At 39.9% G+C, this 27,118-nt stretch overlaps 2 protein-coding genes across 8 annotated transcripts in view; one reads left to right on the forward strand and one right to left on the reverse strand.

The window, feature by feature from the left end:
- The window catches only part of atg10 (ATG10 autophagy related 10 homolog (S. cerevisiae)), a 44,624-nt gene extending 41,360 nt beyond the window's left edge, over positions 1-3,264 (reverse strand). For 2 of the 4 annotated variants that reach the window (XM_023843064.2, XM_072714136.1), the window contains exon 1: positions 2,264-3,113. In XM_023843064.2, the coding sequence (XP_023698832.1) occupies positions 2,264-2,296 (33 nt within the window). In that variant the 5' untranslated portion in view covers positions 2,297-3,113. The other 2 variants (XM_023843094.2, XM_023843084.2) reach the window with 2 other exon arrangements.
- Positions 1-27,118, forward strand: part of ssbp2b (single stranded DNA binding protein 2b) — a 119,282-nt gene that overhangs the window by 12,765 nt on the left and 79,399 nt on the right. The window contains exon 1 of one of the 4 annotated variants that reach the window (XM_072714134.1): positions 13,482-13,635. The exons of 1 other annotated variant lie outside the window; for it this stretch is intronic. In XM_072714134.1, the coding sequence (XP_072570235.1) occupies positions 13,580-13,635 (56 nt within the window). In that variant the 5' untranslated portion in view covers positions 13,482-13,579. Of the gene's footprint in view, positions 1-13,481; positions 13,636-27,118 lie in introns of those variants that run through there. 2 more of the 4 variants (XM_023843003.2, XM_023842994.2) reach the window with 2 other exon arrangements.

The raw sequence follows: 27,118 nt of genomic DNA on the forward strand, positions 1-27,118 counted from the left end.
TAATAAATTAAAAATCAGGATATCGGCATCGGTTCAACATGTCAAGCTTAACCAATATTGCCAGCAGATATTTAAATTTTATCAGTTTTCAAAGTCAGCAGCACCAGAACTAAAAGACACAATTACTAAAATAATGGTCCAGTGCAGTGATGACTGCATTGGACCATCAGCAATTTTCCGTTTTGGAGGATGAGGGATTTTGTTGGCTCATTCAATACTTACACGAGGTCTCAAAGTCAAGTCAAGTCAAGTGGAATATGGTCACACTAACCATATTCAGTACACTGCATGCAGTGATGCAAAATAACATTCCCTGAACTGCAGTGCCACATATATACATGACGTACAGGGATAGACGGGGTGGGGGAGACACGCTAACAACATTCACACACAACGTACAAGTAAACACTGATGGAATGTTTCAGATGGGTAAAGATGGAGCAGCAGGAGCAATAAATAAATAAATAAAATACAGGTAAAAGATAAATACAGGAAACAGTGCAATGACTGTGCAAATAGCAATAAAACACTGGCCAACGACATGTTTATAATTCATTATTAAATCATGCCCGCAGATCGATCTTTCATTTTCCACATAATACAAAATGATGTAACATTATTCCACTAATCTGCGCTGCCAAGAACCCACCCCAAGCCGGGTAAATAGCTCAGGGGTTAGCTGGTTATCGGTTAGGGTATCAGCAAAATTAGACAAAAATATTATTCTAAGCATCAGTCAAAATTTCCCCTACCGTATTTTTTTCCCCCCCTTAAAATATTCCTAGACATTTGATGTCTGTGGTCTTTTAAATAATCTCCTTTACTAGGTATTGCCATCTTTCCCTCTTCAAAGTCCACGGTAACACAAACATATACAATGCTAAATAAACATATTTGCCTAATGAATTACGTCAACGCATCATCCCAGGATTAATATCTTCTTTTAGAGCCTTACAAAATTCCATAACACCAAACATTACATTTGTTTAGGCCTAGTGTTTCATAGAAGGATACTTGAATATACATCATGCTCAAAGTCATGTTACCAGTTCTAAACATTTGTACTTTTATTTTTGAATGAAAAGGTCTGTAATGTTTTTCATTTTTCAGATGCTTTTGTCCAAAGCAACAAGGATCAGAGAGCAGAGTCAGTGTCCATGGAGCAGTTGGAGTTTAAGGCCCCTTGTTCAGGGACTCAACAGTGAAGTCAATTTGCTGGCCACAGAGCTTGACCTGGTGACCTTCTAATCACTGGTATAAACCCTCAGATCGAAAAAAGCTTTTCCTAAAGATTCTGTTTCAAAAACTTAAAAAAAATTGACCTTTTATCACAATAAATTATATCCATTAAAGGACACATTACATTCCAAGTGCAATTAAATTAACAAAATTCACTATAAACAAATGCATGACATAGTACCCCAGTTGTAGATTTGCCCCATATTGTGTGTGTTTGCCTGGTCCTCCAGTTTGCTCCCACAGGCTAAATACATCTCCAAGTGTCATAGCGCAATAGACTGCTATACCATTCAGTCTGCTGCCCTATACCGCCTGGGACCAGCTCCAGGCCCCATGACAACGTCCAAGATATGCTGTCACAGCGAGTCATTTACAACTCTTTTTGCTAATAAATATAGTTATTTGTATAGAGATGGACACTGAACTGCTGAAAACATTAACCAAATAATAACATTGCATTTTTAATTAACATGTTACAGATAAAATTAGTCAAAAACCACAAAGTATGTATATTAAAGAAACAATGCTATGCAACTAAACTGAAAAAATTGCAATCTTTGTATCATTGTATTTCTGATATAATCGTTTAGAAATGCTAATGTGCACTAAACACTATTCAAGACAGCCTTGAGAAAACATCCTTGATGTATCAATTAATTCATTATGTCAGTGACCTTCATGTGCTACTATTCATGCTGCGGCTACATAAGGAGGCGATTTACTGGATAATTTCCTCTTAATTTAAAACTGTCAAAAATGTAATTGGATGCAAAAATGTTAATATTTAAATGGGGGATCTGTTTTAGTATGTTGAGAAATCATCCTTTTATATGGTCTTTAAATATAATACACGCAACATTTAAGATTACAATAGCAAATTCAAATATATATACCTGTATATATTTTAAAAAAATGCATGGAATAAGACATCAGGTATATAGAATTCGTCTGACATTGGAGACAAATTGACGATGTCTTATGTCTTGGGTCTCTAGTGTAAAAGATTATGTATTAAAAGTCTCACCCTGAGAGTTGATGCTTCAGCTGTCCTTTCCATCCACCACCACCCTCCATTTTTAATAACTACTTATTCACTTAGCATTTTTTTGATATAGAGCCCTGATTGTTATGCAGCACGCTAAAATCACAAATGCAGGAGGCATATATTAAAATTTCATATGAAAGCAAATTCACACATAACACTGGGAATTAATTTAATATCAGGAAATACTTCTCCCTGGCGTCCATGTCCAAATATAAAACGTGTCACTTGTGGCATCTCCGCATTTGGACATAGTGTTAAACACTAGCTGCACAACTTCGGATACAGCTGTAACGTCTGACCTGCTTATGAAATCCAAGAAACGTCCATCTACAATTTACCCAGGATGATTTCACTGCTTACGTAGAATTTAACGTATGTACTCCCTTTTTTCAGATGAGATTTGACCTTGCAGGCTGCGCCTGCCTTCCCGAAGAGGCCCCCTAACACATTCCCTCACTCCCCATCCGAAACGGCACCGGCTCCCGAAACAGTATCTGCTGGCGGTGATGACACGTGTATCAAAACGTCCAGTCCTCAGTACCAGAGAACACTGCTCTGTGCTTTAACCTACCAACCGAAAGCTCAAAATAAAACCACGCAGGAACTGTCACTTAATAAAGGACCCACGAATACGACACGTGTTGTGATATTTATCACATATTCTTATGATGCATTTTTACAAACAATGTTTACGTTTTGCATAGAGTGGATCCGTATTCCGCGTTCCCTTAATTGATTATTTTACAGGCAATATACGGGAATGTACGCTGTAACGCTGTTAAACGCACAACATTCAAGTTGATAAAACGCGCCGAACAAAACTCTTGTTTCTTACCGGAGTACTTCCGGATACCAACAGCGGAGGGGAGATACTGGAACAGCAAATGTTATTCAGTACAGGCGGTTTCAAGTCGCCCTTAAAGGAGAATTACTGTAGACCCGGCGAGGTCTTTCCATCATACATGAAATCGGTAGGGGAGAGCAGTTTGTCACGGCGCACCTTACGCCTTTTATTTATGTTTTTTCTCGAATGATACTTTTCTACCATTAAAAGCCAGCTCTTAGCGATCGTTACTCGCTGCCTGGCCCAGTAATACGAGCGTGTCATTACGTTTCATCTCCTGCAAAACCGGTTTATTTACCGCGGCGGCACCCGTCCCCCGCGCAATGGGACTCTCCAAAATTTATTCCCGGGAAGACTGACGTGCAGGGTCAAGAAACAGCTGTTGAAGTTAATGTTCCTCCCTCCCGCTCCGCCTGAAAGCGGTGCCCAGACAGTGCGAAATGGTTAGTTATATAATGCGATGTGTTTTCGGTGTTATTGGGCAATTGTTGATGGTGTTGACATGGGTGCCGTCACAGAACAAGGAGGATATTACGTTGTAGGTTCAAACTGTTGTTTTGAACCTACTACAATATAGTGACACCTAAAATGTCCAACCAGCTATGGTTGCTTTAGAACTAAAGGACTGAAAAGGTTTCAGTCTTTTTATTACCTTGGTTTTGGGTAAAATGTTAGTGGTATGTTATTTATACATTAGTCTTTGGAGATACCAGGTGTGCGGGTTACCTGTCTTGTTTTTTTTTCTCATGACCATTAGAGAAAATGTATTAATAACCAATTCCTCTGACATTGGCTCTACTATTCCAGGGCTCATTGTCTTCGCATGTTCAACGACAAATTAAAACGAGTTTTGTTATTTTTAATAGCTTCTATTCAGTGTGTTTACCAGGGTTCATACTGTAGGCAGCACTTACTGGAGATGGTTAACCTACAGGATTCAGTACTATGAGCATCTGAATTTTAGGATCCATTCCAAGTACATTTATATGCCTGAAAATTAAAAACAGACAATTGCCATTGAAAACAAAAAAACATTTTAAAAAATTGTATGCATGGTAGTCCATCGTTTTAGTAGTCAGATAGTAACAAAACTGTAAAATATATATTTCAAAGCATTTATCTTTAAATAGCTTATTCTGGTCAAGGACGAGGAGGATTGAGATTGTCCAAGACGGCAAAGGGCAGAATACATATTTTTGATGTATAATATTCTGGGAGTACATCCCTTTTCTGATATTATTTCGGGATATGGACATTTAAGTTGAAATTTTCCAGTTGTTTTTGTAGTTTTCTTTAGACAGTGTTTTACCTAAAGTCACATTAAATTAGAGAATTTAGCCCTCTTTGAAAAAGGTTGGATGCTTCAGAATATGGAAGACCATACACTGGAAAGTGTCATGCATTCTGACTAAATCAAGAAAGAGGTACATGTCAGCTAACCTGAAAAGTCAATTTGGATTTTGTGAACTATGTATTAAGTTTGTAATGTATGCCAAATGAAGAGTGAGTTTTATGAGTGGTTTAAAAGATGATTGAATGGAGAGTTTAAAGCATATTAGCTTCAGTTGACCAAATGTACAAATATACATGAATAATAGCTTTCCTCCATATATAACATTCATTTGTATAACTTTCTGACTTTTTTACAGGTCTTATGCTAAGGGAGGAAGGTCCATAATGAATCCTCATGAGTTAATATTTAGATTTTTTTCTGTTTACTTCATACTGAACAGAATAATAACAATAGACCACAACTCGTAAGTCATAGATTTTTGCTGTCAGTGAGAGCCTTTCCACAAAAATAAGATAGTGGACCCTGGCTGTTGTTTAGTTATTTAAAGGTCATTTTGGGTGAATAGCTTTCCTACAAATGTTGCTATGAAACTGCACCTGGTTCAGTGTTCACTTCTGAAAGAGTGAGCAATGGAGCTTAAGCTGTGTGCCAACATTTTGAAATACGCATTTATAATGTGATAAAGAAAGGATCTGCCAGGTATGGTTACAGTGCTATCCTTATTATAGTAAACTTTATGTAAGGGCTTGTGAATGAAGAGTATGCTCATTTAAAAGTCCAAAGTTAATTCCACAGTCAAATACAAAGTATTTAACAGACTATCTAGACTATGTTAAATCACAACATGATGGTAATTGATGCAGTGTGGGTATTACATAGTCACAATTTTTTTAAGGTTATTTTTCAAATTTTTTTCTAATAAAAAATAAGCAACATGCATTTCAGTTGAGCACTGAGCATTGTTGGTCAGTTGCAATATAGCCTAATAACACTCTCAAGTCATAACGAGTAACAAAAGAACGTTAAAACACTGTTTATTTTCTGCTTGGCATTTGTGATCCTCAGGAGCTTCAAATGCTGAAGAATAATTTCTATTCTATTTTTAAATAGGAATTTAAAATAATTGTGACTCTTCTGAGCATCTAGACATCCTTAATTAGGTGTCCTGAGGGTTTAGATTGTGCTCGGACAATTGCGTGATGGAATCCGATGGAACACCATCGGTGAAAATAAAAGTGACTTTTTATTAGAAGTTAAGCTGCGTATATACAGTACTCAAGCAAAGACTGTACCTACAGTGTTATAATGTGCATATGTTACAAACACACCTCCATTTTGGATTGATAAAATTAGGTAAAATTATGTCATGAACTGACTTCTGAGTAATCCATCTATTTTTCTTCTAAATGCTTGCCCTGATCGGGGTAGCAAGTAACTTATTTATGATTTTATTTATTTTTAACTTGATTTTTAAAAATTACAACTGTCACCATTGTAAAGAACACTTCACGATGGTTTAAACTCTGCCATATTTATTTTTATATTCATGCACTTAATAGTGCAGAATGCTTCACATAGGTGTACAGCAGGCCTATAGCCAGAAATATTTTTTTTGGGGGGGGGAGGGGGGGGGGTTCTGGCAACCATACCAATAGGTCTGTCTAGGTACAATCTTGCCAGTCAGGGGAGGGAAATTCAAACTCGTAATTTTACTGCCTGAATACAGTAAAATTACTGACTGGTGTGTAGATTTCCCATCTCAGGCATATCGATTTCTAAGATAACTGGCGGGTGGGAGGGGGCCTGGCTAGGCTTGCATGGATTTACCGCGGTATTTGGTAGATGGTATGATGGTATGTATAATTAGATAGCTCCAGCCTAAGGCTCAGCTGGGGTGAGGGCGGTGTTGGGGTGTAGGCAGTTGAATTTTCCGACCAGCGAGATTTGTCAACTGGGGGGGCGGGGGTGACGGTAAGATTTATCGGCTGGGTTGGGTGTGGTTGTGATGGTGAAACGACTTGCCAACTAATTTCACCGTCATTGAATAACAGGACGGTAGATTTCCAGGACATTGCGCAGTTTTTAGGGATGACTTTCAGGAAAGCTGGCATGTCAGGGTGCACAATATCAAAATCTATTTGAAGATTTCAGTGTCAGAGTAATGAACGAAGTAGCTTTGTAATGAGTAAAATGCAGGGGAACAAACATTTATTTTAGAATTACTAGGTACAGTATATAAGGGAGAGTTCTCTACAAGTTACCTTATTCCAGGTTTAAAATGAACTCCTATACTTGCAGTAGCTTTTAGATACTTATCTGATGTTTTTACAAATGAGATTTACTTTATATTTGCTCATTTATGCAGCCAGCTATTTTACTAGAACTATTTGGATAAAGTATTTTGTTCAAGAGTACTACAAAAGGGCTTCTCCAGGGACTTGAAGTAGCAACCTCTTTTGTAACAGTACTATAAGTGAGACATCTGTATTAGCTGTAGTCAGTTATGTTTAGAATCAACTCTTATTACCCCGCATGAGAGATCTCAATACCATCCGCTGACACTCTCATGCTGGCTAGACATTGATTGAACTAACTGTGGTATCTGAGCTTTGAGCCGATTCCAAGGTCCCCACCCAGCTCACGCACTATAGTCTGTTCATTGTCTCCTAAAACAGTCACTGCATGTGCTGCTGTATTAATTTCAAATTTGGTGTTCAAATTAAAAAGTAATCCATGATGTCAACAATAACCTTGCTGCTTGAACAACAGCTGTTGTTCTTTGAATCCACATGAAAAGCAATCAAACTGCTGTATATGAGATTTATTTATGACACCCTTCACTAGCATAGAGAAATAAAGTCGAATCAGTTTTAGACATAAACTGGACTGCAATTTTCTTTTCAGTGTATTCATGACAGGGACATATAGTCAGTGAAACCAGAAACATGTCACTACTTGAAAAACAAACAAAACACATTGAAAGATAAAAACAAATGCAGTATTGTCTCACAACAATTAAGTTCTGTAGCCAAGCCTTACATCAGTTGCATGCAAAAGTATATTGCAGCAACGAATGTCTACTTAAAGCAACAGTACTGAAATATGATACCAAAAGAACTGTAGAATTTAAATCTTTGTTTTTCAGTGGTCTAGATATGTTAGTGATCTGAATTACATAGTAAACTTACATTTGACAGAGATCTATGATAATATTATCTACATGACTGAAAGTGACCTTTACAGCAAGTGACAGTGAGCAACAATACAGTAATAATCAGAATATGAACACCTGAGTGTATTTAGCAGAGATTGTTTACTTGAGAACTCAACTAGATCCATTAGGGTTTGATTTATTCAGTTATAAAAATGATAATTGTTCATAGTTTTGCAGGTAACAGTATCATGAAGTAAAGTTTTGTCCGGCCGGCACATAAGGCAGTGTTTTCATCCTGATGTACTGCTGCTTTGTGACATAGGTCCCACTTTGAGATCGCTACTCATTTTGTTGTGGCAGGTCACCTCTGTTGCACTGAGCTGGGGCACTAGATAGTGAGAGAGGCACTATAAGAAACTGCTTGCTTGCTGGCACTTTCTCTCTCTCTCTCTCTCTCTCTCTGTAGGCTACAGCCACTGTTTCTCTAATAGTTGTCTTTGTCACCCTGGTGTAATTTGGGGGGAGATGTTGTGAAATATAGAGTTGTTAAAATCTTCGTAGATGTGCAATATGTAAATATGTATTTCATAGTTTGATTTTTCACTGGTTTATTTCTGATTTGGCATTGTGGCCAGTTGCCTTCACCAGTGTCTAAGTCTTAAAGATCCACTTGCTTGCTATATATACTTGCTTGCCGAACTTCCTCATAGTGGAAGGAAAGACAAGGGGAGGGGATATTGTAAGATATATCAAACTTTCTTAGGTCTTTGTCAGTTTAAAATGAAGACCAAGAACCCTCAGTGTATTATGAAGATAGTTTCTTCAACATGCATGTTGTGCACTTATAATTGTTAAATGACTTACTACCTGAGTTCTGTATCACTGGATGCAGAAGAATAAAACACTGCATAATTAATATGCTTAGTTATATTACTACAAAACTTGTCCTGACTTGTGCCCATCGCTCCCGAGATGTGTCTGCACCCCCACGAGCCTGAATAGGACAAGCAGGTGCAGAAGATGGATGGACAGACGGATGGACGGACAGACGGGCTACAAAACTGGATTATTTGCTAACCTCAACAGCAACACCAGTACACCAAGTCTATAACAATGAGAAAATCTAATACAAAGAGTAAAGGCACTGTCCCTGTTAAATATTAATTTATTTTAATCATTTAAATGAAACAGATTTCGTAAATTTTTAGCTTTGAGGACTCATATAGTGCAGTGTCAGTGATTAAGTCTTATCTCACAGACATTCCAGACCTGAATGTTCTTGGACATCAACACTTGTCGACCCATCCATTCTAGCCTATGAATGTACTGCCGTACTTGTTTCCATACTTGCTAGGTGTGTCACCCTGAATTAGAGCTGCAGCTTGGTGAATAAGATGCTAATGTAAATGTACATACCTCCTGGCTCTAGGCCCTGTGTGAACTATGGAGATGTGTCACACAGAAGTGTGTGTGTCATTTCGCAAATGAGATGGATGTAACTGTGCATGTTTGCCCCAGTTTGATCAATGAAGACATGCCACGGTTTGGCAGAGAGAGCGACAGTTACACTGGGGATTACATTAACCCCACACTATGAGAGGACGTCAGCCCTGACTGATTGCAGCTGCCTCGTTCAAGATGGAGGAAAATAACCAGATCTGTCTAAAAGTCCCTAGTGGTCTCAGGATAACAAGTGATCCTCTGCCATCCTTTTCCAGAATGTACATTCTGAAACTGTGGGAATGTAAATCAAACAGATTTAAGAATAAAATGTATTTTAGAAAAAAAAATATTATATCTTGTTCAGAATTATATTCCAATAGAGAATAGCTGAGTGATACATTACGTTAATCCCACTTTAGTGTACATTATAAATTACAAAGTATTGTGTTTGTTAACCCATTGTTGATGGGCTATTCAGATAAGGTGTTTATGTTTACAATAATCGTGATTATAGTTGGACAGCGGGAATCCCTCCCTGATACGCTTAATTCCTAGATGATATCCCCTTTTCTACAACAGCGTCATAGTTGGGAAGTGGGTTTTTTCAGGACATTAAATAAGTGAAGAAAACAAGAAATATTTTTGGGTGTATTCCCAGAGCTCTTGTCTGATTGACAAACACAATCACAGGAAGGGCTGCTTCACACACCAAGCTATTGACTTTGGAATGTCTCAAGCACGGGGGGGGGGGGGGGGGCTATACTCATACCCCTGTATGTGGCCTTGCATATATTATTACAATGGCATATTACTCTATAATTAAGATTATTGCTATACAGAAAAGATTGCAAGGTAGAATACGATTTGGGAAGGAGCCCATTATCTCTGAGTACTCACACACTAATGCAAACTAGAGTCACAAACTTTCTGAGACGGTGTCTTTGTGCTGCCAGAGAAAACATTCACACTGAGTGGAGTTTGAGCTGAGGGTGAATTTGAACCCACAACCCAGGAGCTGTGCAGTTACAGGGATGTGGCACCAACTGGCAGAGTGACAGAACCACAGTCTTTCTCTATGTTTGGTTGCTTCCCTCCAGCCTAATTGTCAACCGTCATCCTGAGGATGGTTTTAACTGGGAAGCCTGAGAAATCTGCCCGATGCAGAATGCATAAGGCTCCAGGGACTACTGTGACATATTTACAGTTCTAAACACTTCATATGTGCACTGTACCAAATTCCATTGACATTTTACCTGATTTTCAGGTGTTTAAAAAAAGTTGAGACCGACCACAGTATTCAGCCCTGCTATAACGTTAAGGGAGTTTATAATGAGGACTGCATGGACTGTGCCCCCACACAATGTCCAGCACATGCAACACCACATTGAAAAAGAGTAATTGTGATGGTTACTGGGTCCTTGGGGTCTCATTCCAAAACTGAAACTCCCCAGAATTAAAATAGAACAATGTCTAGTCCCACGAGATAACTTTCCTTAAACCAGGGGAGAGTCGATCACTCTGTTCTGTGTGCTTCTTCTGCAAGTAGGTCAGTTTTTAAAAGGTTATATAAGCATAACATCACTGCTACACTTTGTGCCCCAGGAACACATGACGGAAATCACCTTGATCGACGGTTTTGCCATTATTTATCACTGAATTTCGCAGGCTGTGCAGTTAGAAACCTTACGGAGAATTATTTGCAAAGTAATATAAGCCACAACAATGCCAACGAATTATTTCATGAACAGCATTCAAAAGTCCTTGTAATGTTTCTCATGATCATCATCAACAACAAATCAATTCTTTAGAAATGGACCTTTTTGATGTAATCCTTTGATGTAAAAGGTCCTTACGTAAATTATTAGAAGAATATTGTACATTCATTTTAGTTGCTGATTATAGCACTCGACCTCAGCTATATTCATATACCTGTTAGGTATTTACCTGCATGTCAGACTGAAATCGTCATTTGCCTCCTGCTTTTAAATCTCAGTTTTCAACAGTATGTCACATTGATATAAAAGACATGCATCTTAGAACACTAAAAAAAAGGGCCCGTTTCACTTTTGTATGTTGCCAGCTATATAAATATTTACATGATTGCTCAGTAGTCAGAGCCAGTCAACCCTTCCTCTGAGGAGGCGGCAACATAGAATAACTATCTCCACCCCCCTCCCCCGGCAACCTTGCCTAGGGCACCACATTGGCTTTCACCGGCACTGTCTATAGTCATGATTAAAACGTCCATCCATCCAGTTTTATGAGTGCCTATCTAGTGCAGGGTTAAGGTGAGTCTGGCATCTATCCTAAGAATCAAGGGGGCATGAGACTCTCTGGATAGAGTGGCAGTCCATCACAGGGCACAAGCTATGTGAATCTTAGAAACACCAGTTCTCCTAGTTGTATTCTTTGGACCAGGGCTATTGAAATCACGGTCCTCAAGGTCCGAGTCCTGCTGATTTTCCAGCCTTCCTTTACCTGTCAGCCAGGTGAGAAGCTTCTGTGGCCAATCAAAATCAGTAATTATTAAACCAACTACCTGGGAGAACTGAAAACAAGGCCTGGATTTGGATTCGAGGTCCAGATTTTAAGATCCCTGCTTTGGACGGTAAGATGAGAAGAGAGCACCCCCAGAAACGCCACATGGACACAGTGACAATATGAAAACTCCTGAAACACACAAGAGATTGGAACTGAATCCACAATCCTACAGGTGAGAGACCATAGTCCTACTCAGTTCATGACATTAATACATAGCGACATTTGTGTGCTTGGTTGTTTAATTGTTTTTATCAAAGTGAGTTGTATGAAACCTTATTAAAAAGAAAAGCACTTACACTATATTAATTTAAAATAATATGCAACAAGACATATCCCATGCAGAGCATACTGCCTGGAATAGGATCCACACCCCCCTGCAATTCTGACCTGGATAAGTGGTTATAAGATGGTTTTATAGATACATATAACAATATAGAGTTAGACAGCTAATGTAACATGGCAAATGAATATAAAATGGCATCATGGTGCTGACAAGCACCAAAGACCAACAGCTGAATATAATTGTGGGTGGGAAATGATTTGAAAAAGACAGACTACAAGACTCAAAACGTCTCATGATCTTGACTACATATCAAAGAATGGATAACCAAGGATAAAGAAAAACAACATTTAAGCATCATCCCCTCATGGCACAAGGATTATGGTCTGAAATCTGCTCTTGGGAGTTTGTGTGGTCTTCCTGTGTTTACATCTCTCTTCTGTGTCCTACAGTTTCCTCCAAAGTCATGTCATTCTGTTTAATTGGCAGCTCTGTGTTGTACTTAATAGCTAATAGTGTATGGATAAACTATAGTCCTGGTCAGGGTTTCCCCTGACTTCCTCACTATACTAATTATAGACAGTTTAAATGGTTTTGACCCATAAATTTAAATACTGTACAATGATTAGCACTCCACACCCAGAACACTCATATTAAAAGCATCCTTCCAGTGTCTTCTTCAAAAATAAAACAACAGCATGATTGTTTCCCATTAAAACAGATATGAAGCTAAATGTCACAAGATATTTTAAATTATCAAGGTACATGAAATTGTTGTATGTTGCCATTCTTTGTTGTTTCAGGCAATTAATCCCGACTAAATGACACATGCATGGTTTTCTATTTGAGAGTTTGTCATTTAAGAGTTTTGCATGGTAATTTACTGAGAGCATCTTTCTCCTGATGTGATTTGAACCATGGAATTTTGTAGTGATGCTAGAAATGGTGCAATCCTGATTCCATTGCCTTCTGAAGTTCTGTAGCCTACATCTGGAGAGACCACCACTGCCTTGCTTTGTTGCTATCGCTTGGCCTGCAGATCAATGAAAAAACTGCCAAACCCTACTTCCACCACTGAATCTTTCTAAAACAAGGCTTGCCGATCCTTTACCAACATTTTGCGGGCAGTAATTATCGCCAGTTATCATTAAGTAGTCCACTTACAAAAATTATGACTAAAATATATATTTAAGCTTGTACTGTTTCCCTGAGTCTTTTGAAGTTCAACATCATTATGCACACATAAATCCACTCCAACTTTGCTAGCTCGCAGCGCTGTCTGTGTGTCAGTGGAGGGTGTGATTGTCTATGAGAGGAACAGCCAGTTGTTTAAAATCCTTCTGACGGTTTCAAATTCCCCTTCGCGCTGGGGGAGGAGGCGAGCGACAGGAGAAAAGGAGGGTGTGTGTGTGTGTGTATGTGTGTGTGTGTGTTTTTAGGAGAGAGATCGCAGGCGGCGCGCTTTCCTAGCTGGCTCAGCACAGGCAGCCAGAATGAAAAAGATAGAAGGAAAGGAGAAGGAGGGGTTAGTGCTGCGGGAGGGGAGGCGGGGGTTGCTGCTTGAATGGGCGGTGCGAACTAGCCGTCAATCATGGCGGTTACCACAGAGGATGGGCGTCTCCTAACGGCGGGACGTCCAATGGGAGGCGACGCTCCTTCTGTCGCCATGGTGACGGGGTTGTGCCCGGGGAGGCTGTGATGGGTTGACAGGTGCGTGACAGTCGGAGCTCTCTGCAAGCATGTACGCCAAAGGCAAGAGTAACAACGTACCGTCCGACAGCCAAGCCAGAGAAAAGTAAGTTTTATTTATGGCGCTAATTCGCTATTAAGAACGTGCGCGAGTGGCGAGGCGGGCAGAGGCGTAACTGCGGTGGACGGACGAGGTGCTGGTAGCATAACGGCAGCCGTGTGCCGCTGGGCTGCCTTACAAACTTGTTATTGTCAGTTGTCAGTAGTGGGGGAAGATAGGCACATAGAAACGGCTAACTTGACCAGATATGTGCCGAAGCCGAGCGGATATTGTAATAATGATCAAAAAGAGACGACGCGCCCTGTGCTATTGTAGGTTTGCAAATGAACTGAGGCTGAATTGTTTTGTAGCTAAACTGTAACTGATATTATTTAGAGGTAGCTATAGTTAGCCAGATAGCTGTCGGATAGGTCAGTATCGACTGGCTAAGGAGCCGTCAGATAGTCAAACGCCCGGAGCTACATTTAATAACTGGAGATTTAACAGAACAATGTCATAGTTAAGGTATTTGGAAGTTATTGCTAATTTGTGTTTAAAAGGAAGGAGCGTCTCGATGAGAGCTTGAACTTTTCCCTGTTATTATGCAAAGGTGAATCATCTTCTAAAGATAATGTTTTGCTCATCCACGAGCAGTTCAGTTATCTGACCTTAATTGAACGTTATGCGGTTAAGAATGAAAGGTTCACGGAGTCGGTAGATTAATACACACAGGCGTACATGCACATCGTATATACAGATAGAGAGTGTGCTTTTCGTATTAAACATTTTAGTATAGTTGCCATCCAGCAATCAATTCTTCGTTAGCAGTGCTGCAAAGGTAGCACATGTTTTTGTTGATATTGGGATTGGAAACTTTGGTATTATCCAGTCACTTTAAGAAACGGAACAAATGTATTTCGATGTGTGGGTGTCCTGCCGAGTGACTGCGCGCGGTTATTTTGTGGTCCAGCTGAATAATATGCAAGCAAAATGTAAACCTAAACGAAATGCAAAATGTCAACCTAAAGCAAGAGCCATCGGACTGTCGCTGCTCGGAGGGAAAGTTACTTCGGCTTGCCGGTGTCCCTTCAGTGGGCCGGATCCATCAGCAGCACAAGTTTTCTTTTCGCTTCTTTTGTATAACTTGTATTGTGCACATATCGAGGTTTCTTGATCTCCTCTCCCCTACACATACTCGTATTCTCTGGTTCTGGGTGATAGGACTGTATACGTATGTATATGTACTACTGTGTGTGTCTCTTCCTGGCTGCCTGTAACCGATTTTAAATGAATGTTGTTGGCATTGCAGTTGCCACAGTTTGCAATTTGCAAATTAGCATTATGAGGAAAGACGCACAGCAGTTCTGTAATATTTCACTGTTTCATTGATTAATTAATTACTACATGGAAATCGTGCATTTTTATCATCGTCGTTTTTAATTAAATTACAGTGTAAAGCTCATCCTCCTTATCATAGTTCTGAATGATAATTTGCATTTTGATTAGTTACAGAAGCAATGTGATAATAGTAATATTTTAATGTATAATTGAACTGTGCATTGAACACCAATAAATATTTATGTTATACTGAGCAGCTTTTGCAGCGTAATTGCACATTGCCTGTAGTTGTAACAGTTTGATCCCATTAGTATTTCTGACACTAATCACTGACAGATTTTAGATGTATCGATGGCTTTGACAGGCTGGTGGCTAAGGGCTCAGCAGAGTTAGCGGGAGCTGCTCAGACTGGTCACAGGTATATCATCTGAATGTTGTTTTCCAAGTTTTTGCTCTGAAAAGTGCCTTGTGAGAATATACACTGAGAGGAGTCGTTTGTGTGCCTCACCGAGCCGCGAACACCCTCCACCATGGCTTGTCTGTCCCCGCTGGAGCTTTCGCTTGCGCAGCCTAATAACAGTGAAGTGGCGGCGGACACCCTGCCGGCAAGGCTGCGTGGGGAACCTGTGGTGGGCTGTGTGTTGGGTTTAGGGGGTGGGCATTTTCTATGTGCACTTGTTGCTGTGTGTTGGGTTTAGGGGGTGGGCATCTTCTATATGCACTTGTTGCTGTGTGTTGGGTTTAGGGGGTGGGCATTTTCTATATGCACTTTTTGCTGTGGGTTGGGTTTAGGGGGTGGGCATTTTCTGTATGCACTTGTTGCTGTGTGTTGGGTTTAGGGGGTGGGCATTTTCTATATGCACTTGTTGCTGTGGGTTGGGTTTAGGGGGTGGGCATTTTCTATATGCACTTGTTGCTGCGGGTTGGGTTTAGGGGGTGGGCATTTTCTGTATGCACTTGTTGCTGTGGGTTGGGTTTAGGGGGTGGGCATTTTCTGTATGCACTTGTTGCTGTGTGTTGGGTTTAGGGGGTGAGTATTTTCTATATGCACTTGTCGTTGTGTGTTGGGTTTAGGGGGTGGGCATTTTCTATGTGCACTTGTCGCTGTGTGTTGGGTTTAGGGGGTGGGCATTTTCTATGTGCACTTGTCGCTGTGTGTTGGGTTTAGGGGGTGGGCATTTTCTATGTGCACTTGTCGTTGTGTGTTGGGTTTAGGGGGTGGGCATTTTCTATGTGCACTTGTTGCTGTGTGTTGGGTTTAGGGGGTGGGCATTTTCTATATGCACTTGTTGCTGTGTGTTGGGTTTAGGGGGTGGGCATTTTCTATGTGCACTTGTTGCTGTGTGTTGGGTTTAGGGGTGGGCATTTTCTATGTGCACTTGTTGCTGTGTGTTGGGTTTAGTGGGTGGGCATTTTCTATGCGCACTTGTTGCTGTGTGTTGGGTTTAGGGGGTGGGCATTTTCTATATGCACTTGTTGCTGTGTGTGGGGTTTAGTGGGTGGGCATTTTCTATATGCACTTGTTGCTGTGTGTTGGGTTTAGGGGGTGGGCATTTTCTATGTGCACTTGTTGCTGTGGGTTGGGTTTAGGGGGTGGGCATTTTCTATATACACTTGTTGCTGTGTGTTGGGTTTAGGGGGTGGGCATTTTCTATGTGCACTTGTTGCTGTGTGTGGGGTTTAGTGGGTGGGCATTTTCTATATGCACTTGTTGCTGTGTGTTGGGTTTAGGGGTGGGCATTTTCTATATGCACTTGTTGCTGTGTGTGGGGTTTAGTGGGTGGGCATTTTCTATATGCACTTGTTGCTGTGTATTCTCGTGTTTTGTGCTAGTCCATGCCTTGCTTCTTCGAAGGCGGATTAGTCTTCACCACTGGGGTGTACTTGGATCGTCTTAAAATTATGAAAGGGTTGAATGTTGAGGGGGGGGGGTCTACATTATCAGTGTTTTGTGATGCTCTGTTAGTCTCCCAGATAGATGCCATACCTCCTTCCCTATGGAATATCTCAATACATTTTAACTTGTTCCAAAAAGCCTCCTTGAATATTTCTTGTTGAAATGGTATTGATGACCTTGCATCCACTCATCCTTCGTTTTCCCACTTATCCACCTGAGGGTACTGATGAAGTTATATTTTATTAATATAATGCATTTAAGTAGATATTGCAGAGCTACATAATAAACAAATTTGTTATGTTGTTGTTATTACTTTAAATGTTATGGGGGTGATTAAAACAGAACACAGTGTAGGCAATATGTGTGAGTATACAGATGAGTTTTTTCTGCTATTTTTCCCTCAGTATTTTTTAAACTTACCTTTAGACCATTATAAGGCATTTGAGGAGGGTCAGTGTGGCTTTGTTGATCAAATGAGACAAATGTTCAACTGCAGGAAGATCGAAAGTGAGAATGCACTGAGGCGCGAATGGGTATTTCTTGGTCGGCTACGCTCATTAGTACTGAGGAGACGTGTGAAACTCCTTTATGTATGCAACACAGCAAGGCTCCAACAGTAAAGTAAAAAAAAAAAAAATGCTGCTTCATTAATTTACATGGTAGAGCATTTGACCTCCAGGAAGAGCCCCACGGAGGGCGTCTTGTCTGGTCTGCCTGGCGCGATTGTAATGTCTAGCAAGCGTGGCCTCCCACATCGTTGACAGAGGGGGAACCCTCTTTTCAGCACAAAGCTCTTTAGCTTTTATTTGCTTGTTATGTGTAAAGTCATTAAGTATTTTATAGCTGTTTGCTGTCTGAGTTTGTTTGCTTTACATGTAATTATGGTTAGTATTGTTTGCATTATTCAGATTTATAAATCAGACATATTTTTGGCTACAGCTAATTTCAGTGCGTTCTTTGAGTCATCGGCGTTTCACTGGAGGTTGATACAGAGACGGTATGGCTATTCGTGTTTCCAGCATTAGTTGTCACTGAGAGGAGGTGTATGGTGCTTTGTACTGATATTGGCTATATCACTAGTTGGGAAAAAATGCTTAGAATACACTTGGTTCAAAAGGAAGGAGTTATGGGTATACCATTTTGGATTTGTAAGATCAGCAGAGTATTAGTTAAAAATATGGTAACCCAATGGTGGCAGGGGTATATCCTTGGAAGTACTTAATCTAAATTGCTATTGCACAGCTTTCTGTCCACTGTGTTGCATGCATTAAAATTAGCTCAGCAACTATGTGTAAATTGATTTAAATGTACTTGCATGGTGAACATACTTGAGAGCTGCCTTTTCCTTTTGTATTCCAAAGTGGAGGAATCGGGGTAGTTCATTGTCATCATTGTGGCCTCCACAAGTGATGGAAAAACAAATACAAAAGCACTGTTGCAGGAGAGCTGAATCATCGTTTAACGTTAACCTCTGTGTGTGGGATTGACCTTGGGAGTACAGCTCTCAGCAGGCGGACCAACTGGGTAAATCATCCGAGTCATCACTCCCCACTGGGCAGTATGGGGTCACGGGTTTCCGAATACAGCCGCTCCCTGTGACTAACGCAAAAGCAAAACATCCTTTCCTGAGCAGCGTTATGCTGGCCTTGGACTTCAATGACAGAGAGACACAGGACACTCTGTGACCACACAAGATTCTGAACTTAGTCACCTTTAGGAGGTGGGCATTGGACGGCTTGTGCAGCTGAAGCAGAATGTCCCCAAGGTTACTACAGCCTGTTCTTGGGTGAAAGGTCCTAGGCAGATAACCTGATGGGCAAAATACATGTTGCTACTTAAGGCAGCAATTCAGCTATTTTCTAATGTGACAATATCATTTATATAACTTCTAGATCAGGGTGTTTTAGCCTGTGTGTCAGAGGAATGCTCTGTAGGTCTGACTGGCGTACCTGACCTGGTGTACAACTGGCTTCACAAACAGGCAGCTCTTTGTTTTTGCCAAACATGAGTAGCCTTTGAAAACCAACTGCACCCTCTATTGGGTTTATAATCAGAAATCCCACTAGATGGACTCTCTGTATTGTACTCAGCCAGGATAAAAATAATATTAGGTGATGTTTTATGTTGGTGAAATATAACAACAAGTTCATGTCAATGATCTGGTTAGAGAGATTTTATTTATTTCTAATACCAGTTGCTGTGGTTTTCGCATCTGGTCACCCTGCCCATTTTATACTGACTTATGTTGGATATAAATCTTTGACCACATGGGCAGGATTCAGCCCAGGGTTTCCTGCAACCCATTCTGCCTCTGTGTTCAGTCTCGCTTGTTCCCGGAGGACCCGTAAGAATAGCTGTAGACGAACCTGCTTGTCATGCCCTGTCAGTGCTCCTACCCAGACCGGTGCCATCGTCACCATGTCATCGCCTAGTTCACGCCTCATTGGTGTCCGTTTGCCTGTGGCGTTATGAAAGCACAGGAGAATGTCCTTGTGGCCAAAGTTTAAAGTGCGGAAGCCCCAGCTGCCGGGAAAGGGGAGCAGAGCAAGTGACCTCAGGTTGGAAGTTTGGAAGGGTAGTACTTTTAACTTTCGAGTTGAACAAAAAGACACGCTGGTTCTTTTCCTTTGTTTTCATAGTGTTGCCTTACATGGCTGGTCGCAGGAGAGGAGTTGACCTCCATGCTGCCCTACTCTGTACCCAACCACCCAGGTGCTTGGGGGAGTGGAGCCTGAAAGGAGATGTTAGTCAGGCCTGGCAGGAACCAGGAGAACTTGCATCCACTGACACCACACAGGCCAAAGGTGGCACGGCTTGCTGGGAACATTTAAATGCCAGCGGCTGCCACTTTTACAGTTACAGACAATTATTGGAAGCCGCGTGAAGTACCAGCCGTTTGTTCATTTGGCAGAATTATCCAAACTTATCCAAATATGCTTTGGGTCCAGTAGTCTGTCACATGAACATAAGCAGTTCGTCATCACCCTACACCCTAACGCAAACTTAAGTCAGGCACCCTAAACCCAAACACAATTCTAAGACCAGGAAGAGTTGGAATTTGCTGAATCTGGACTAAGGGCTGGGCAGTTAACTGAAATAATATCGAAGCTGACATTTAGAACCTGTCACTGACTTAATCTTGCTTTTGTCAGTTAATTTGGTTATTACTTTCTCCAATGTGTACATTCATGAACTGTCCCCCTATAAAAATACTTTGCTGTGTTGAGTCACGTGCCTCCGCCCTGTCCAGCTAACGTTAGTTCACGTTTACTCAAAGTGAAGCTGACGGCACGGGTGACATGACTGCAAACACCAAGCCAGTGAAGCAGTTTATACCTAAAAAGAATGTCTTTCGTTTGGACAGATTTTGGCTTCAGTGAAGAAGACACCAAACAAAGAAGTCAAATGTAAACAATGCCGAAAAACTGATTCAGCCACTTTAACACCAATTATTTCCTTAATCACCAGGGAGTTTGCTTTTTACTTCGTTAAAACTAAAAAGTGACCTTTTTCACAAGATGTTTTCATTTCAAGCAATTTATGCTTTGATTTCAGCTGTGCGAAGTATTCAAAAAATTGCCATAAATTGTTCATCTGTGTGTTTCCTGAAATTGTTTTTAAATGACAAAGGTAAGATATGCACTCCTTCATCTGAAAAAATATTGCAGCTTTTAATTGTTCAGCATATTTACAGTACAGACCATGTCAGTGTAACAAAAAAATAACACATCCGTTCACTAATTGTAATCGATGTAGAAGTCTGAAATAATCGTGATATTGATTTGCCCAGCCCTATCTGTATACAACCTTGCACCGTTTTTCATTTGGTTTAGTACCGTTTATGCACTTTGTTTTCATCATGCAAGGTAGCTCCATAAATGATACTTTACGGTATGAGGGCAGTGCTAGACCCTTTTATCTGAAGAATAGATTTCTTATGTTCTTATAGCATATGCATCAGAAAAGCCACGTTTGTCTTGAAGAGAGAGCTTCACTCGGGGAGGTGGAGAACGGGCCTAGCAGGAGCCCAGTGCAGCCTCCACCCAGTCTGCCAGTGCTATCAGATGACACAGGACGCGTAAAACAAACGACTGCTCCAGAGGCTCCCAAGGCTTTTATCACACACTTAAACGACAGGTACTGGACAAGTGTTTATCATTCAGGGAGGTGGATGGGAGTTAACCAACAAGGGTGATGCGTAGGAGGCTACCGGAACTTGTTCATTAGATTTGCCTTTTTGCCTTGGGGACCGTTGGCTTGTGCCTCAACCTGACAACCCATGTCACTCTAACACCCATTGACAAGAAACTCCTCAGTACTGCTTTCTGAAAATGAATTCCACCTTGCAGAGGGCTCCCTGTCGATTTCTTTTTGTATGTCGATAACGACACACAGCTATAAGTAAATTTTAATGTTTAGGTATTTTTAAACTTACAAGTTATATATTATTATATTACTCACGATACACTAAGTATTCTTTGCTAACAAATTTACAATATGGTCACCATTGAATACCTAATTTATTAGCAAGGAAATGTCATATATTTGATTCATCAAAGTAACCTCTGGCAGTAATAACTATAGCAGCAGAGAAAATTTGAGACATTCTTTCTACAAGGGACATTAAATACTGCGTTGTTTCATGGGATGAAACAGTGAACTAGAAGCATTTGAAGTCATAGGACAGCCTAGAATTTGACTACGCCATCACCACACAACCATTTAATAGGACGTCAGACATGCACTGTTACATACTCTTTCCATGTTATAAAGGAAACTTGTTTATAAAATAAACTTGTTTTATTTGACTTATATTTTCATTTATAGTTGTTCACTCAACTTTCCAATGCTTAACAAGAATAAAAATCTGCAATTCATGAAATAAATGGGAAAGTAAAAACCAGCTTTGTGCAAAAAGTTTTGACTGTGTGTGCGTGTTTGTGTATGTGTGTGTGTGTATATATATATAATATAAAAATGTGTGTGTGTGTGAACATTGTGTCTTATATATAGGCCAATGTTACACAAAGCTATTTTACTCAAACGTGCCTTATACAGTAGATTGGCCTTTGAATGTTTTAGGTGACATCAAAGAACATACTGACACTTCTACAAAATATTTCAAACACATACACTCATGCAGCACAGAAATGTGATAACTGACACGTGAAAAATGCTTAATGGACAGTGGTTTTTTTAGTATCGAGTTTCAGACCGTGGTGCGTTGAGCACACTTTGGACTGGGGCAGTGATATGTCTATGGAGAAGAATGTAATCAAAATGAACATTTACGTCCACAGAAGTCAAAGACATCATGGATGTTTGGAGGTCCTTTGACAGCAAAAAGGGTCTCTTTTGTATATTTTAGGCCAGATAGCACAGAATTCTGCATCTGCTCTTGGCAGGAGGTTGAGACCATTGCGGTTTTGGGAGGAAACAACGTTTTAACCGACAATTGCAGCGAATGCTCAATATCTCACGCCTGTAAAGGGGGTGTGTGTGTGTGTGTTTTAAGAGACATATTTCTTATAAATTCTGGTGGCAATTTGGTCACATTGGTGGAAATGCTGGGTGGCTGTTTTGTTGTAGTCTACAAGAAAGAAGTAAGATAACATCAGAATTCCGTGTAATTATTCATTTTATTTAAGTGCACCAACACTGTATCATTATAGTTTTGCATGTAACAGTACTTTTGTCATCGAAAAAACTTTCTAACTACTCTGTTAATCAAATCACCTTTTATGATCATTTTCTCCTGGAATCAATAAAGTTAATCTTAATTAATATTCAATTCAATTGTGAATAGAAGATAGCAAAAACATCTTACAAACTTACTTCAGTTTGCTTTATCCTGTCATCTATTCTGGACGGCTGTATAGCCTCCGTTGTAACTCTATTTATTTGGTAAATGAGATTGTGTCTGTTGCTTGAATGTATGCGCGTTGTCTTGCATGCCTTCTCCAAAGAGCCCTTGGTGGGAGTGTGGAAACTGGTGTGGGGAAGGTCTCTAATATTTCACCACATTAATATGCGAGTGTCATGGTATACACGCCAGCGCAAGATTAAGCATGCGTGACTGAAGAGCTAAGGCAATGTCACGGTGCCGTGTCCGATCTTTCATCCCCGTTTATGAATGTCAGATGTAGAAGTCCTCCTTACTAGTCCTTCTGAAATTTTTCCCACATTCATTATATTTTAAAGTGTAGTTGTGTTTTATTTCTTGGGTCCTGTCCTGTGTTTGCATTTCATTCCTATTTCAGAGCGGTTATGACAGTTTTCATACAGGGTATCATATATTGTTAATTTTAACATTCTTGCCCATGTCAGTGTTCGTTTTTTCCATTAAGACACTCACTGTACGATACCATGCTGAATCAGTGCTTTCTGTTATTTTTCCGCTAGCTAAGAAAAAAACCTCAAGCACAGCTGCCCTGCATTATTTATGCACGTTGTCTGACGTCTGTCAGGCGATGGCTTCGTAATTGACAGGAATCAGTTGGCCACACCAGTATTGCAGCCGTGATTTGCCTTGGCATATGAAATGGGAAATGCTTGTATCTGGGTATGTTAGCTGCAGACAGAATAATCTGCAGCATAAAAAGGCAAAAATAGAATATACAACTGTATCAAAATAAATGATACATTTTTCGAGTGCTTATTTATTTTTACATTTTTTGTAGCTTTATGACAGTACAAAATAAGCCCAGTTTCGTAACTTTTTGTACGTGAGGGAAATGTGTACTGCGTTGGCCCAAATGGTCAATGTATACATGACGAATGCAGGGGACACTTTTCAGATGTAGCATTTTGAAAACATTGCAGGGTCAATTGGGGTGAAATACAATAAATCAACAAGTTACACCTTGTAAATGTAAGCATTAGAGTGCAGCTGAGATGGCTGGGTCACGTTTATTCTGCAAGCACGCTCTGGTAATGCATTTTGCTGACTCAGCCATGTCTTTGAGCAGCATAATGGTTTTTCATCCATTGTTTATTTTCCTGGTGGGTTCTTGCAGCTCTTATCATTGTCTGCAAGTGTGATTTTGCTTACTAACAAAAAGATTTTAGTCATTTACTGCAGGTTGATTATATCTGAGTAGTATTGGTTCCTGCTAGTGACACTTCATAAAGTAGGTCTTACAGCAGAGGAGTCCATCATTTTGATAACTACTTCCAGCCTGTTTGACTAAGTGCAACTTTTTAAAGGTCTATTTCTGTACTTTGTAGTGTTCAGCCCACGACGCAGTGAACATACTGTTTTGTTGCACTCTATCCATTTGTTATTGTACCTTTGGGCCCTGTTAAACTCTCAACAGAGATTCAAATTTATGACCACAAAGACAATTATGGCGTATTAAACATCCAAAGCATAATTTACAACTTTTTATATTTACATTTTAATAACACCATGGTAAATCTGACTTCGCTAATTTCTTCTGGTGATTTGTACATTTGGAAGCATATAGCTGTGGCTAGGAGCCACCCAGTGTGACAGCCTCGGATCTCCCCGCTGGGTGAATGGATGAAACTGTGTAGCTACCCAGAGTAACGAAAAGTCAGGAATTAAGCAGCTTTGTAGATTGGCCACTCTTCAGTCACGCGTGATTTGTCGTTTACTTAATCCGTTACGTTTTGCTTGTGTGTCTAACACTTGCTAACTCCTTGGACAGATGTAGCTGTGTACATAGTAAAGGCCATCAGTATTTTTCCAGTGAAGGTTTACAGATTGATTCAGTACAAGCAAATTATATCATGACCATCATTTTAGCATGTGAATCTGATCTACTGTTACCCGCCACTTCCTCTGGAGCCAAAGACTTCCATTAGCTACCCGTCGTTTATTGAGATTTGTTTGTCATACTTCAGGCATGGGTACTCATGTCTTTAGTACAATACCAACATTTGTATATAAACATTAGTTCACATGAATAAACAGATTGTAAAATGGTTACATTTTAGTAAATATTTCAGTGAAATATCCTGCTCTAAGTATCTGGACTAGGACAATAATGCAGATGTCAAGCAGCCTTTCAGTGTTTATGATGTGTTAATCCATATGCACACCTTTCAGATTGGCATGATGTGTTTTACTGTATTGTTTTTCAGCTCCTGCCTACGCTGACTCTTAACCAGTATGACTTGGCTTCAGCTAATTCAGTGACTTTACTGTTGAAAAGCTTCTTTTCTCTCTTGTTTTGTCTGATAAGCCGATGGCATTTCCTGCTATCCTGTGAGAAACGCTGCCATTCCTGGCACCAAAGTGAGCAGCCGCTCTCAATCGGAAGGCTTCTAGAAGTTTCCATCACTGCGCCTCTGTTAGGAGACTGTTTTCAAAGTTTTTTTTTAATATATATATATATTTAAACAAGGAGCATATTTTTTTTCCTTTGTGGATTTGATAAAGTGGTTTTCTTGTTGTGGGAAAACATTTTAAAGTGACTGCTTTTCTCTTTTAAAAAGTATTATGTTGTCATAACTGGAATAACCTTTAACAAGTTAGCCTGGGTTTTTTGTCTAGAATTTAGGACTGACCTAGTGAAGTCCAAGAGTAATTTTGATTTTATTAAATTTTATTTCAGTGGCAGTTTTATTTTTACTGTTACATCATACTACTACATAAAAGATTAATGTGTGCTATAAAATCTGTGGTAAATGTAATTATTTGTGAGATCTTTTCTGTCCTGAGAGAAGCTTAATTTTTCTTGTAACATGCTAAGTTTACGCATCCTATATATATGGGTTAGAGGGACTTCAGAGGCATCGATCCAGGTGTCTATTTCAGTCAATGGCTAATCAAAATTATTTTCTACCTAAGCAGTACGTTACATTGCCTAGGCTGGTAAACTGCATATTTAAATATTGCATTATGCTTTTTATGTTTTTTTATCTGCAATGCTACTTAAAGAATTTAAAATGTAAAGGCAGACCAGAGTATGGTATGGCATAGTTTAATTTATAATAATTTATTGTTTATTGGTGAAGTGGTTATGAGGGATATGTTGATGAATTGATTCATTGTTTTATAATTCAAATTTGTTTCAGTTTTGTTTTGGTCATGGCACAGGGGTAAAGAAAATGGTTGTGGATGGAAAATGGTCTTTCTAAATATATTCTAATATTATTAAGCTCACAGTATTTCACCTGAGGGAAGATGGACTTTTTAGGTCAGTTATAAACAGCCTCCTCTTCCAAGGATCCCATTAAGAGGTTCTGTACCATGAAATTACCCAGTGTGTTTGTTTGCTTTTGGAAAAGAGAAGAGGGACTCTGTATCTTGCAGTATAGCTTAATATTTGGCTTTTGTGGAAGTTCTGGATGGAAGATTCTTTAAACCTACAGTGTCAACAAGAGATAAAACTTAATTGAGACCTTTGTGTTACACAAGGCTGCATGCCTATGATTGCTGATGTCTGCCAGCTGTCATCTTCCCAGCACCTCATAATCTAAAGTAAGTACTTAACAGTAGAAGCCCTTAACTGCACTGGAATAGGCTACTGAGCTCTCTGTTCTTTTTGTCTTACATGGTGATTTTTCCTAGTGGCATGAGTGTATGAACTTTGGCGTGTTGCAGTGACCCAGCTAAGGAGCCAGTGAGTTCAAGTTAATTAAAGCAAACACGGGGTGTTCGAGCCACACCAAAGACCTCTTGACTTGCTTGAAAAAACCACTTAATGCAGGCATCTGGAAAGAGCATATAACCTTCATGTTTGTATCTGTTATACCTTCTGTGTCTGGTAAGTAACCAGCGGATCAGACGTCTTTGTCATGGACTGTTTCAATTGATCAAGCAATACTTCCCTTATACAAATCTCTGCTTCACAGGTTGGGTAAAAGACCTGCACACTTGAGAGAATTCAGATCTTTTCTGCAAACAGAGGTGGACATGCTGTTGTTTTGACGTTGACAAGGGCAGCACAACCTGCTGTGTAGTGTCCAGTGAGACCCACTAACATCCTCATTTTCCCCTTTGTTTGGCTTTGAAGCTGTCATGACTCATGAAAATCAAAGGTGGTGTATTTTAGTTCACTTCCCTTGCCATTTTTTGCAGTATGTTAATTACGCCGGACAAAGATTACCGTAGGTACCAATTAATGAGGGGAAAAAAAACCTTTTCTTAACCAACCAATGGTGAATACTGAATATGACTTTATCAGCTAAAGACAACACTGCGATAGACTAGTTTCGATTTAGTGCATAGAAATGTAAACTCAGATGAGAAATTTGGGGGGTGATTGAGGGAAAGTGCTTGTCGCGCTGTTGGAAGAGTTGTTCTATATTTTATTTTCCTTTTTTAATATTTATGGAAAATCATTA

The sequence above is a fragment of the Paramormyrops kingsleyae genome, chromosome 7 (genome assembly GCF_048594095.1).
Source record: "Paramormyrops kingsleyae isolate MSU_618 chromosome 7, PKINGS_0.4, whole genome shotgun sequence".
Taxonomy (NCBI): Eukaryota; Metazoa; Chordata; class Actinopteri; order Osteoglossiformes; family Mormyridae; genus Paramormyrops; species Paramormyrops kingsleyae.